Source organism: Schistocerca cancellata, chromosome 5 (assembly GCF_023864275.1).
Source record: "Schistocerca cancellata isolate TAMUIC-IGC-003103 chromosome 5, iqSchCanc2.1, whole genome shotgun sequence".
NCBI classification, from domain to species: Eukaryota; Metazoa; Arthropoda; class Insecta; order Orthoptera; family Acrididae; genus Schistocerca; species Schistocerca cancellata.
In genome coordinates, this window is record NC_064630.1 from 291,963,816 (window position 1) to 291,979,287 (window position 15,472).

The 15,472-nt window shown below is 45.2% G+C and overlaps 1 protein-coding gene across 1 annotated transcript in view; it reads left to right on the forward strand.

The window, feature by feature from the left end:
* Positions 1 to 13,783: 13,783 nt before the first annotated feature.
* Positions 13,784 to 15,472, forward strand: part of LOC126188499 (dopamine receptor 2-like) — a 752,795-nt gene continuing 751,106 nt past the window's right edge. Inside the window, exon 1 of the mRNA XM_049930103.1 lies at positions 13,784 to 13,831. Within this exon, the coding sequence (XP_049786060.1) occupies positions 13,784 to 13,831 (48 nt within the window). The remainder of the gene's footprint in view (positions 13,832 to 15,472) is intronic.

Below are 15,472 nucleotides of genomic sequence, written 5' to 3' on the forward strand. Positions count from 1 at the left end.
ATTTCGATTTGTGTTTCTACGAATTATGAATACCACATCGCTTATGTTAATTGCCGGTTTAATTCAAGGGCAATGTAGATTGTCAATTCAAAATTGCTGTTACTCAGTTCTGCCTCGCTAAAGAGTTATTGAACATCGTGTCTTCTTTGTGTGACATCATGTTGTTTACACCTGTTATGCCTGCAGGGAGCCAGAACCTGGCGGATCATGCCGTGGACACATTGTGGAGGAGGCAGCTCTTAGCAACAGTGCCGGCCCAAACAAGAGGTGGTGAACAGCAAGGGAATTTGTCCACACACCTGAAGGCAGCTGAGAACCTGCACAACCATACAGTTTAACAGTAGACAGCCAGAGGAGGATGGCAGTTTCTGGAAGCAGGCTGACTGGTGGCCCGCCATTTGAAGGAGACTGAGTCAGCAGCGTCGGTGCCAGTTTGCTCAGAATAAGGAAAAGTGAGAGGTCGTCTACACGGTTCAAAGACAGCCCTGCTAGGCACGTAAGTCTGAATTGCGGAGTAGTCACGTAGATATAGACCAGACTTAGCACAGGTGGTCGGCCTGTGACTAGTTGAGGCTAATTCTAGTGGTGGCGATCCGTTGACTCCTGGCAGGGAAACACCTACTTCGATAGAATGTGACAAGTCTTTAAACCATACTAGTAGACCATGGACAAAAGACGTTTGGGGAAGTTACAGAAATTTCGGAAAAAGAACAGTGGTGTTTCCATGGCACTTTTAATGTTACCACCATTGCTTTTGATTCACCGAAGACTGTTTTAACTTTTGTACATTCTGAGTCAGTTCTTCCGACAATCATTTCTTTTTCGATTTCTCAACATTTTTCCATGTAACCATGTCGCCCTAGCTTCCCTGCACATCCTGTTATTTTATTGATAAGTGACTCGTATTTCTGTATTCCTAAATTTCCCTGAACATTTTTGTGCTTCTTAATTGCTTCACACAGGTGGAGTGATTTATCATCGCAATGAGTGGAGGTTGTGCGGGGACGGCTTCCTCCTACGCACTTGGGGCCGTGCGGTCCTCGCAGGAGGCCTGCGCCTGGAGAGCCGGGCCGGCCGCGCAGGCCGACCACTTTGAGGCTAGGCAGCAGAGCGCTGCGACTCGCTGCAGCATAAATAATTCCGCGCTGCCCTCGAGCGCCGCAGTTTAGCCGCCCGCCCGGGCTCCGCTACTTTTGGCGGTACCTGAACGAGGCTTGGGGAACTGGCTTTTGACAATAAGCGCCTCAATGCTCAAGTTCTGAGGTTTCAATTTTATTTTTACCTGTGGAAAGCTGCAGTGTTGTTGCGCATGGCTGCAGCAAATATGAATAGCCGCGCGGGGTAGCAGCGCTGTCTCAGGCTCCTTGCCATGGTTCGCGTGTCTCCCCTTCGTCGGAGATTCGAGTCCTCCCTCGGGTGTGTGTGTGTGTGTGTGTGTGTTGTCCTTAGAGTCAGTTAATTAAAGTTAGGTTAAGTAGTGTGTAAGGCTAGGGACCGATGACCTCAGCAGTTTGGTCCCGTAGGTACTTACCACAAATTACTACAAATGTAGAGATAACTTGCATGAGAGTAAGTAAAGGCGTTTCGAAGGCTTCTGAGACCATCTGAAAGAGAAATACCGACATAAGCCACATGAGGACACTGAAATACACAACTGTTTTGAAAAAGTGAAATACTCGGAAGCAATGGTCTACACAAGAGTATGTGTAGAATACGGGAAACATTACAACCAATTTAAATGGCAGAGAGGTGGCGTGCGCGTAGGCCCGACAGCCCTCTCTTTTGTGTGACCCGAAATGTCGGTGCGGAGTCGTCATTTGAAGCTGAAAAGTGTAACTAACTTCGCCACGCTGACATCACAGTGGAATATCAGCATGTCAGTACGTTCGAAAGAGACAGAATGATTGGTCTCCGGCGGTAGCGTTCTCGCTTCCCACGCCCGGGTTCCCGGGTTCGATTCCCGGCGGGGTCAGGGATTTTCTCTGCCTCATGATGGCTGGGTGTTGTGTGCTGTCCTTAGGTTAGTTAGGTTTAAGTAGTTCTAAGTTCTAGGGGACTTATGACCACAGCAGTTGAGTCCCATAGTGCTCAGAGCCATTTGAACCATTTTTTGATTGGTCTCCGGGAGAGGAGACTGTGTCGTTCCGTGGCATTGAGACTCAAACAGAGCACGCTCCTTCAAAAGCGAGGCGTGTGTGGAACCAGTGGAGAGAAGGGGGCCGCAAACAGCGCTGACAGGGTACTGGACGGCACAACGTGACCAAAGCACGGTTCAAAAATGGTTCTCATCACTATGGGACTTAACTTCTGAGGTCATCAGTCCACTAGAACTTAGAACCACTTAAACCTGAGTAACCTAAGGACATCACACACATCCATGCCCTAGGCAGGATTCGAACCTGCGACCGTAGCGGTCACGCGGTTCCAGATTTTAGCGCCTAGAACCGCTCGGCCATCCACAGCACGGAGAGGACAGCTTCGTCCATGAAATCCCCTTACATAAGATGGGAAAGGAAGAGGTCACTTGGAAGCGTGGACCCACGATAATCGCACCATTTGTCCTTTCACACTTCAGATTTATGTACAGAACGTATTACATTAACAAACCGAATACAGCACTAACGATGACAAAGTATGACCAACTGGAATATCGTTAGTGTTATTATTGTTAATACAGTTTTTACAAATAACTGATGCGAGTCACTGATCAGAGGCCCTAAGCCACAAGCGAGAAATCAGTGTAAATACAAAACTGCAAGACAATTTCGCTTTGTAATAAAAACTTTAAAAACAAACCGCCACCTTCGGCTCCTATAATGGTTTACAAAACTTAAATTTATTTCAATATTAATCAAACTAGCATTTAAAGGAACATCTGCAGCTGCGATTACTAATTACCAAATCACAAGGCCAAATTTTCAATTTTCATAACAGACCAACCATGAAAGTTAAGTGCCTACAGGTACGACCCAGCAAGATTTTGTTGTAGATGCATGGAATGAACACAATACGGAGGTGACGGCAAAATAGTCTGAAAAACATCTCAAACATTGACCACTAGAAAAAGTAAGCTCAAAGTTTCCAAGTATTAGCACAATAGGTACGAACTGAAATAATCTGATTTAGAAAATCCGAAGGTTAATCCTTAACAGGAAAATATTACCCATATCAGGAGAGACATATTGGTGGAAAATATTTACGTAAGAGCTTGTAAATAAGAGCGTAGGCTAAACAAACATAACTTAAGAGATACGCTTCTACCACTTACGGCTCCACCAAGGTAAAGTCGGGCTGACACAAACTCTCCCAAAAACACCATATCAGTGCGTAGTAGCAATACATTCCCACCGCGAATCGCTTCCCCAGGCAGGGGACTCGCAATTTGTGAAACTGAAAGCTGTTGACTATCAGCGGTATGGTGAAACATGAGCTAAAACATACAAGTTAATAAAATGTATTTCACCTATGCCTTAATAACTTAATTTCATAATTTAATAGAATATTAAAATTTGTCAAATAATCAAATAGTACACCGACTTACATAGGGAGGAACGATCACAAAGATAAAATAAGGGAAATCAGAGCTCGAACGGAAAGATACAGGTATTCATTCTTCCCGCGCGCTGTACGAGATTGGAATAATAGAGAATTGTGAAGGTGGTTTGATGAACCCTCTACCAGGCACTTAAATGTGATTTGCAGAGTATCCATGTAGATGTAGATGTGAGGTTACCCAAAATGGCGCAGACACCGCTTAATGACATAGTACGGTAAAATGATGGCCTAATAAACGTCTCCCCCCAAAACAATTTAATTGAATACGGTGAAATCATTAGTCTCACAAATTTACTTCAGATATAAAAACAGTCAGCAAGTCACCTAGGTTACAGAGCCAGAGACTTGCTGCGCCAAACTGAAATTTCTGTGAGGAACGGAAGCTTACTTCTAGGAGTAATACTTAATTGGTAGCATTTACAAGTAAAACTCTCTTCCATGGGACTTAGATTTCAGAACGATCTAAAACACAATTTCAACGATGTATATCAGTTCGACAAATTTCCTTAAAATAAATAAAAGATTAAATAATAAATCCAAGAAAATATCCCAAGGCGTTAAAAAATTAACAAGATTTACCACAGAGTATATGAGCAATTTAACGGCACTAAATAGTCAGTTCCACTGTACATTTGTGTAACAACAAACGGCCTTACGGCTCACAGGAAAATGACACAGACTTGAAAGCAACCAGATTTAAAGTACCAGACAACATTTAACGTGAACAAGTAACAGTAAGGTAAATCTTTAGTAACACCTATAATGCCGCCAGCCGTTGTGGGAGAGCGGTTCCAGGCGCTTCAATCCGGAGCTGCGCTGCTGCTATGGTCGCAGGTTCGAATCCTGCCTCGGGCATGGATGTGTGTGATGTCCTTAGGTTAGTTAGGTTTAAGTAGTTCTAAGTGTAGGGGCTCATGACCTCAGATGTTAAGTCCCGTAGTGCCATTTGAACCATTTGAACCATTGGAACCTATAATGGCAAGCAGCCACCATTATACGTGCGTAACAAGCACTAACCATTAAATGAATCAAACTCGAGCAAACCAGTTGTGGTAAATAATAATTACAACTGGTAAACAATTTTTTAAGATCCATAAAGCAAGACTCACAGAGGCTGACATATCACAGCGCGGCTATCACTGTTTCACTGGCCTGCTAGATCACGAAGTCGTTATTACGCAATTTCAGCTCAATGTAAAACGTCAGCATCGAAAAGTGCGCAATATGAACATAAGAGAAGACAATTCAGTTGAAACATACTGAAGGGCGTGGTGAATACTCGCCGTGGTGAGTTCAATCGGGCAGACCGACTGTATTGTTGAGACATAATGGAGAAACGCCGAGTGTGACGGTTTGGGGCATCATTGCCTATAACAACCGATGTCGCCTCCTTCGTCTTCAGCAGACTCTAAAGTTATTTTTACATCAGTAAGGTTTAGCTGCCGAAGGCACTGCCCCTCCTGCAGGCCGTTCCACATGACATATTACAGCAGAGCAATGCCCGTCAACATGTAGTGAGGAGTGTGCTTCGAGAAACGACGGGTACCACTGATTCCCTGGCCTGCCCATTAGCCTGACATGTCACCCATCAAACATGTGTCGGATATGGTCGGTTGGCCACTTGTTCGTTCAGGTCTTCCCTCACCCACAGTTGGTACTCTGTGGACGCGGCTACAAGCCGCTTGATAAAGCTTTCCCCAGCAGCGTATTCATCCCCTCTTTGAATACATGTCACGATGTCTAGCGGCTCTGACTGCAGCAGGTGGTAGCACTACGCCGTACCGAATTTCCACAGTCAAATGCATGTACAGGTCTGTACTGCTAATCATTTCTGTAGTGTCATCACCCTATTTGGTTGTACAAATTTCATTGTAAACACATCTCTGGATCTTGAAGTTTCGATTTTTCCAAACACTAATGTGATTCAATGGCGATAAGTAAAAATTTGTGCCGGACGTGAACGAGGATTTCCTGCCTTACACATGCGGTCACAGTAATAGTTTTTTTCTTGTTGTCTTATACAGAAAGTTCAAAATAACAACAAGGTGGAAAACATAACAACATAACTCACCGTAACATCTGCCCTTGGGATAATAACCTTTATTTTAAGACCTGTGGACTCACAAAGACCCACCAGTAGTAAACAAAATATAAGTACAATAAAGAAGAAAGTTGCGTGACACCGTTGTATCAGCAAACTGACGACCCTTCGGGTATTACAAGGTAACAGTGACGACCACCCGAAACAACAGAAAATAGACACTGTCCGGTGCCAACATTCCACAGCAGTGACCCAGGTATGTCTTCTCAGAGCACATTTTTATTCAATGGACCGCTACTAGATGCAAATCAGTGTTCACCTGAATCAGTTTCTCTTACCAGGTACAAACCAGCTTCAGGTGTCGGGGGCAATCCTTTAAGACACTACTTAAGTAGTTAGCAAAAACCTGACGATATCTAGAATAGTATTGAAATTTACTGTGTCGTTCTTGAAGGAAAGTCCAAAAGTCAAGTGTATCTTTGAGACCGGCCAGAAGAGGGTAGCACACAGGAAGTCCTTTGATCCAGGTTCATCGTATGTGTATTTCGTTGCGGACAGTACGTCTTAATGAGTGAAGCAGCAATCCGAGCTTAATCGTGTAGGTTGGCACTCGTAGATAGAAAGCAAGCATCTATTTAATTAAAAGTCACTCATCAACAGAAGGTTTACATTCCAGGCGATGATCATCCCACACAACATGCGAACTATGGAATCGGCTAGAGGAATGCCATTCAGTCTACATCTTGTCAGAAGCTTTTCATTGACTACGAGGTACCAGGTGGTGCATATGTCCCTCTGGAAATATTTTTGGTGAATCGATTGTCGCACCGCAGGCCACGCGTCACCTGCTAGCGTTTCTCAACTACATTCCGAGCATGATTCGTCATCAATAGGTGGTATACATCACACTCTGTAGGTGCCCTGATACGGTGACATAGCTATAATCGTGGAAGAATGTTCTGATGTGGGAGAATTCCGGCACGATGTGAGCCGGTGCAACAGGAGGCTGGCAGAATGGAGGCACCAATTAATCAGTGAGGAGACCTGTGACGGAATTAAAATAGGAACCGAGACGTTAAAATCAGGCTTGTTTTGTTATTCGGGCAATTGAGTGTCCGAAGAATGTGGAAGGAAAGTGGGTATAAAGTACGAACTCACAATAACAAGAAAACTTTTTTCTGAATTACGGAATTACACTAACCTCAAATATAAAGCTAAGAGATGCGAAGTAATTTCTGAAAATATTTGGAATTTTAATCATTTCTTCCATCGCTGATTGGTAGAACTAATGGACATTTATAAGTTAAATGCACAAAATGTGGAAGTTACGTGGCGTTCTATGTCGAACATTCAGATGTTGTACTTTACTTTTCTATATTTGTCGTGTATCGATAAACAGACAAGAAGACAACTGTTGCGCTACAATGGAAAGTACTGAACCGAATTGTGGAACTTTGCTTTGCTGCAAAGCTATACCATAAGAAGGGATATGTTTAAAAATAAGTTCTAAATGCATACATATATAAATTAGACACAGGAGAGAAGTGTGGTGGGTAAAAATGTAGGTGAGATTCAGAAACGAGAGACTTCTTTATTATCATTCCTGGTACTGAAAAACAATCATGGCTACTCAAAGCTAATAAATCGTGCCAGGAGAGTTGGATGTCGCAGCGGATCTGGATGGATGAAAGATCTTCTCCTATAACATTTACCCGACACGGCCTTCCTATTTTAAGAAATAAAACCACCTAGATAGGCAAAATGTCTACATCTACACCTATATCCATACTCCGAAATCCACATGACGGTGTGCGGCGGAGGGTACATTGAGTACCTCTATCAGTGCTCCCTTCTATTCCACTATCGTATTGTTCGTGGAAGGAAGGATTGTCGGTATGCCTCTGTGTGGGCTCTAATCTCTCTGATTTCATCCTCATGGTCTCTTCGCGAGATATACGTAGGAGGGAGCAATATACTACTTGACTCCTCAATTCGCTGCAGATCCTCCTGCATTTCAGTACAACTTTCCATTGTTACAACCTCTCGGTATACCACAGCATCATCCGCAAAATGCCTCAGTGAAATTTCTATGTTATTCATAACGCCATTTATGTATATTGTGAATATCAATGGTCCTACGGAAGACCTCTCTCAATTGAGAATGACATGCTTCGTTCTGTTATCATGGAACTCTTCAATCCAATCACACAATTGGTCTGATAGTCCAAATGCTCTTACTGTGTTCATTAAACGACTGTGGGGAACTGTATCGAACGCCTTGCGGAAGTCAAGAAACACGGCATCTACCTGGTAACCCGTGTCAATGGCCCTCTGAGTCTCGTGGACGAATAGCGCGAGCTGGGTTTCACACGATCGTCTTTTTGGAAACCCATGCTGAGTCCTACAGAGTAGATTTCTAGTCTCCAGAAAAAGTCATTATACTCTAACATATTACGTGTTACAAAATTCTACAACTGATCGACGTTAGAGATATAGGTCTATAGGTCTGCACATCTATTCGACGTCCCTTCTTGATAACAGAGATGACCCGTGCCCTTTTCCAATCCTTTGGAACGCTACGCTCTTGTAGAGACCTACGGTACACCGCTCCAAGAAGGGGGGCCAGTTCCTTCGCGTACTCTGTGTAAAATCGAACTGGTATCCCATCAGGTCCAGCGGCCTTTCCTCTTTTGAGCGATTTTAATTGTTTCTCTATCCCTCTGTCGTCTATTTGTATATCTACCATTTTGTCATCTGTGCGATAATCTAGGGAAGGAACTACAGTGCAGTCTTCCTCTGTGAAACATCTTTGGAAAAAGACATTTAGTATTTCGGCCTTTAGTCTGCCATCCACTGTTTCAGTACCATATTGGTCACAGAGTGCCTCGACATTTTGTTTTGATCCACCTACCAATTTGACATAAGACCAAAATTTCTTAGGATTTTCTGCGAAGTCAGTACATAGAACTTTACTTTCGAATTCATTGAACGCCTCTCGCATAGCCCTCCTCACACTACATTTCGCTTCGCGTAATTTTTGTTTGTCTGCTAGACTTTGGCTATGTTTATGTTTGCTGTGAAATTCCCTTTGCTTCCGCAGCAGTTTTCTAAGTAGATTGTTGTACCACGGTGGCTCTTTTCCATCTCTTACGATCTTGCTTGGCACATACCCATCTAACACGTATTGCACAATGGTTTTGAACTTTGTCCACTGATCCTCAACAATAACTGTACTTGAGACAAAACTTTTGTGTTGACCCTTCATGGTACTCTGAAATCTGCTTTTTATCACTTTTGCTAAACAGAAATATCTTTCTACCTTTTATTAATATTTCTATTTCTGGCTGAAATCATCGATGCAGTAACCGCTTTATGATCGCTAATTGCCTGTTCCACGTTAACTGTTTCAAATAGTTCGGGTCTGTTTGTCACCAGAAAGTCCAATATGCTATCGCCACGAGTCGGTTCTCTGTTTAACTGCTCAAGGTAGTTTTCAGATAAGCATTTTAAAAAATTTCACTGGATTCTTTGTCTATGCCACCCGTAATGAACGTTTGAGTCTCCCAGTCTATAACCGGCAAATTAAAATCTCCGCCCAGAAATATAACATGGTGGGGAAATCTACTAGAAATATTTTCTAAATTATACTTCAGGTGCTCAGCCACAACAGCTGCTGAGCTAGGGGGCCTATAGGGACATCGAATTACCATGTCTGAGCCTGCTCTAACCGTGACCTTCACCCAAATTATTTCACATTTCGGATCTCCGTCATTTTCCTTCGATACTATTGCACATCTTATCGCTGTAAACACGCCTCCCCCTTCACTGTCCAGCCTGTCTCTGCGGTATACATTCCTATCTGAGTTTAGAATTTCATTACTGTTTACATCTGGTTTCCGCCAACTTTCTGTCCCTAGTACTATGTGGGCATTGTGACCGTTTATTAATGAGAGCAATTTTGTGAGCTTTCTATAGACGCTCCTGCAGTTTACTATTAGCAGATGAATATTGTTATTCCCTGTTGCATTTTGCCTACTCGTACCTTGCCGCGTCTCAGGTGGCGTCTTATCGGGCCTAGGGAGGGAATTCTCTAACGTAAAAACCCCACCTGTGCACTCCACACGTACTCCGCTACCCTTGTAGCCGCTTCCTGCGTGTAGTGCACGCCCGACCTATTCAGGAGGACCCTACATTTTTCCACCCGATAGCGGAGGTCGAGAAATGTGCACCCCAGATCTCCGCAGAATCGTCTGAGCCTCTGGTTTAAGCCTTCCACTGGGCTCCAAACCAGAAGACTGCGATCGGTTCTTGGAACGACACTACAAATAGTTAGCTCAGATTCCACCCCACGAGCGAGGCTTTCCGCCTTCACCAACTCCGCCAACCGCCTGTATGAACTGAGGATGACCTCTGAACCCAGACGGCAGGAGTCATTGGTCCCGACATGAGCAACAATATGCAGTCGGGTGCACCCAGTGCTCTCTATCGCCGCCGGTAGGGCCTCCTCCACATCTCGGATGAGACCCACCGGCAAGCATACAGAGTGAACACTGGCCTTCTTCCCCGACCTTTCCGATATTTCCCTAAGAGGCTCCATCACCCGCCTCACGTAGGAGCTCCCAATCACTAATAAACCCCTTCCCCCGTGTGCCTGCTCGGACCTTGCTGAAGGAACAGCCACATGTCCACTCACAGGCAGAGCGGGCGATGCTACACGAGCAGCTTCCACATTGACCCTCCGCCTCGTGCGCCACTAACGCCGCTGAACCCGCCAATCCCCTTGGGGAGAGGGTGGCCCAACCGCGCCCGGTACCCGCGAAGATGCCTCGACAGCAGGGACAGTGGGTGAAGCATGTAACACCTGGGGTGTATCTTGCGTAGCACCATACTCCCCACTGCCGCTACACTCCGTGGCAGCAGCCTGAAGACAGCTGACCGCGGCCATCAACACCTTCAGCTGTTCGCGAACAATGGCCAGCTCCTCCTGCGTCCGTACACAGCAGTCACACATCCTATCCATCCTAAGAAATCAATTTACTGCAGGGAGTTAATCAACTTTTAACTAGACTGCTAATTCACTAAAGGCGGCTGATAGTTGCCTAAACTGTGGTTACTAGACACTTCTTGTAGAAAACAATGAAAATAGCACTACCTGTCTCTGGACTGTATTCAAAACTAACACTAGCTACTGGCACTGTGGCTGACTAAAGGGCTCTGGTTCAAATGGCTCTGAGCACTCTGGGACTTAACATCTATGGTCATCAGTCCCCTAGAACTTAGAACTACTTAAACCTAACTAACCTAAGGACAGCACACAACACCCAGTCATCACGAGGCAGAGAAAATCCCCGACCCCGCCGAGAATCGAACCCTGGAACCCGGGCGTGGGAAGCGAGAACGCTACCGCACGACCACGAGTTGCGGACCTGACTAAAGGGACTCACTCTGACTGTATTCAAAACAAACACGAAATCTATGGAACGCTATTACTAGCACTCGACAATTAAAGCTTCCTAAAAGCAAAAACACACGGAAGAAGAAGTGACAAGTAATAAAAATACAGTTAATACTTAAATTAACGTAGCTCGCTGCACAGCAGATGTGAAGCAGACGGCAGTTACGACGACACTGACGACACTAACAACATCCGAAGCAGATACCGGGTCATTACTTAATTATCTAAGAAAATTGACGGAACCACTAGGTAATTAAGAAACAGACTTGCCTAAGCAACACTTTTAGCTCTAAGGTGAAGCTAAGAGCTTTGGATTCTTACAGCGATTTTGATGGCACTGCCGAATTAAGAGTAGTTTAGGAATAACGGCAGAATCACTTGTAGTTATAACTTGTACTTGCTTCACACAAGAACACCTTAGATAGTAAATGTCTTCCACAGTGATTGACAAACCAATTCGAAGGCACAACCGTTTACATCCCCCTCATCAACAGGCACAATCAACTGATTTAAACATATGTAGCACTATGCGAATGCCACGGACTGGTTCCTTCATTTTCGGAATCAAGGCCGGCCGCGGTGGTCTAGCGGTTCTGGCGCTGCAGTCCGGAACCGCGGAACTGCTACGGTCGCAGGTTCGAATCCTGCCTCGGGCATGGGTGTGTGTGATGTCCTTAGGTTAGTTAGGTTTAAGTAGTTCTAAGTTCTAGGGGACTTATGACCTAAGATGTTGAGTCCCATAGTGCTCAGAGCCATTTGAACCATTTTTCGGAATCAAACCAAAGTCACAAGGACTTAAGTCCGGGGAGTATGGGGGATGGTACAGTACTTCCCAGTCCCATCCACCGAACAGAGCAGCCACAGCTGGCGCTGTATGCACCCGCGCATTGTCGTGCTAAATGATGGATGGATTGCGCAGAAAGTGTCACCGCTTCTTTTGCAAAGTTGGTCGCAGGTGATGCTCCAAAACCGAACAGTAATACTGTGCATTGACGGTCTGCCGTGGAGGAACGTAATGCGTTAGGATAACACCATCACAGTCGTACACGAAAATCACCATAACTTTCACTATACTGGGGCTCTGACGTACATTCGGCTTCCGCGGCGACCCATAATGACGCCATTCGTTGGATTGGCATTTTAGTTTTGGCTTCGTGGCATTCGCTTCAGAACTGTTCCAGAGATTCGACAGACAGTTGATCGCTCCATTCGCACCATCAACAGAACAGGCTTTGCTAACGGTATACTACGCCTTCCACTTCGCTGGCAAAAGGTTTTACACAACGCTGGTGACTACTTTGAAGGATAGTAACATGTGCAAACATGTAACTCTTTTGTATCGGTATTGAAGAAATAGTTGCCGCTATTTAAGTTCCAACCCTCGTACTTCAGGGCACAGCAAACAGCTCACATACAAGAAAGAATGCAATCAGTAGCAGCAGCAGCAAAAAGGCTACAGACCGTGCATGATGCCACACGTTAAATGCCTATGGACAGCATCGACTTCCAATGTGAACATTGCCAACCCCATTTTCGCTACACCATGCCGTCCTACTCAGCTGTCCAACCCTTTGCATCAAGTCAAGCCAACAGCGATAACACCCAGCTAGAGTGCTGACTACCGGCCCACACCACAATCATCTCACCACTCCTCACGTGGGCATACTGCCCTCTCCCACTCATCCCTGTCGATCTTTCTCTCCAACGACGTTGCAAACCGACCAACCACATGGCTGTAGTAGGCAGCCAGTCACGCCACAACAGAGACAAACCAAATGGAAGAACCGCCAAACAATCAGCGACAAAGATAAAAAAGGCGTTATGGCTCACCACCCCTACACTGAATGGTGGGCGGGTGAGAGCATTATGTGGTACCTTTAAGAGAAGTCCATTACTAACTAAGTATCCCAAGGATACCTGGTTTTGCTGTGCTATCACTGTAGACATTGGTAGGATCTGCGCCAAATGAGGCATCTGGGGCGCCATGTGAGTGTTAATGAAAATGACCGTTTGGACTATATCTAGAGTTCAGAGACGGTGGCCCCAGGCGCCTGCACGGAGATCTTCTAACGACGTTTATAGTTTAGTTCAGCATCATTGTATGGCAGACTTCTCTCGTAACTGTACTGAAGTGTATCCACATCTGCAGTGAATTCACACTACACTCCTGGAACCCTTTGCCGATTTCAATGACATGTGACTTGACCAAGTTCACGTCGCTCTGGCTGAGTTTCCATGTGACATAACCCATACTAGAGGCATCTGTATCTTCTCCTCAGAATGGGCGAAAAAGAACAGATCATCCGAAAAATCATGGCACTGCAAATTGTGTCATCTCAGCGTAATCCTCAAACGATACTGCTTCAGCCCACATGCAAGCAGCTCTGTCGCTGTTGCATAGAGAATTATTTGAGATGGGACAATCTTATCGGATCGAAAATAACATGGGGATGTGTCCTTCCACTCTAGCATCAATCGTCGCCCTCGATGAGTCCCACGGAGAATGCACTTGATTATGTGGGTAAAGGAGGAAGGCCATACCCTAGCAGCCAAGAAATAATGGCTCACGTCATCAAATTAGTGACTGAATTACATGGTAACATAACCTTCAGGGTGATGCAAGGTTGATCACATCTCAATATCCGCTGAGACCCATCTGGATATTACTGTCCCACCAGTCCACCCAAAGATGTTTGTTCATAAGAAAAAACTTGGTGCAATACTCACTAAAGATGCATAGCCAAAATTCTGATGAAGATCTTGAGGTCATCGCAGTGGAGGTGGGTGACCAGACGCTAATGTTCAGTCCCTGTTTATCCAGCTGGTTTGAACTTCCATGAAATACAGCGGAATGGGGACTGCTAATAACAGCAATTCTTCATTCACCTCCTTCCACCGCAGGGCCATTAGGTCAACAAATTTCCCGTAGAGTTCCGACAGAAAATCTTCTGGATCCAGTGATTTATTAACTGCCCTCCGTGGCAAGGTCGCCCATAACATCATTACTCGTGATCTTCTCCAGGGGAGATGCCAACACCGTGCCACAAATTTGCCAGCAAGGTTCCGGTGGACTATGGCCAAGGGTTCATCATCATGATACATCTCCTGATGCTGTTAGTCATAGTCATCTGTGAATGTATATGTGATGTCTTCCTGGTTTATCACCTTGCCACCATCTGGGAGAACCACATCGTGTGCTGATGTTCGTCACCTTTGTTGCTGTTCCGAGATAATGTGGCTCATGGAGGAAGGCACTTCGCCGATACTGCACTGGCATCGCATCCACACCAGAATACCTTCAAGACTATGGGGAAAGGGTGAGAATCCTTGATTTGGCGTGACGGATCACTGTCTGGTGATCGGAAGATGGTGGGAGGGCCGTAAACTCTTGGAGAAGCACGTAGCAGAAGTCCATTATTTGTCGATGCCAGAGCGATCATTCCCTAATTTAACCAAATAGCACAGGTCATAAAGTAAGTTTGGGAAATTTTAGCTACCATCAAAGTCGTAATGTACACTACAACAATCGACTTTAATGTCAGGCCCACATACTACGTTCTGGTTGCTTACATTCTTGATCCCCAACTTCATCACGCCATATGTCTCTGGAGGTTAAGTATGCAGATGCACTATGGTCTGAGAAAGCTGTGGGACAGTGCTCCACTGCTAGAATCGCTGTGAGAAGGTCATCTCAGACGGAGATGTGGTCGATTTTGTTGGTGAAATGACTGGTCATATAAGTAAAGGGTGGACCATCGTCATACTTCGAAAGTACCAGCCAGATGCAGGCGCTGTACCACGACAGGCGGTCTGGGGCATGGAGTGTAGTTTCGTTGTTGGTCTTCTGAGTCAGAAATTATTTAAGTCGTGACCCATAATGATACTGTCACAGCGGCCCAAGACGAGAAGTGTGATATCTTCCACACGAAACTGTGACTAATCCAGACTTTATCAGAAGGGACATAGGCATTAACAACTCAAGTCCCCTGCGTACTGAACGCCAGTAGAGGTGCTGACATCACATGCATTACATTAGTTATCCCCAACTCCACATCACACAAGAGCAGCCATTCCACTGCCCCCCATAGTAGTAGAGGCAACGACTTTTAGAAGCCTGGTAAGGTCTTTAGTCATATATTCTGCAGTAACGCATTGTTTGCGTCCGCCATACTGGCATATCGCGCAACAGTTAAATGTTTGATACACGTGCTGATCATACTGAGATTGATCGACGCAATCTTTTAGCCTTGCAGCTAGTCTACAGGTAGTGGGACGTTCACAACAACATGGGGAGAAGATGTAATCGCAGCATCAGATCAATCACGCTGAGCCGCACCTTCACTGCACAACATTTTCTGTCTTCTCCCATCCAACAGTCGCCTGTGCGTCCCAGGCCGAATATTCTGGGACAATATCGTCCG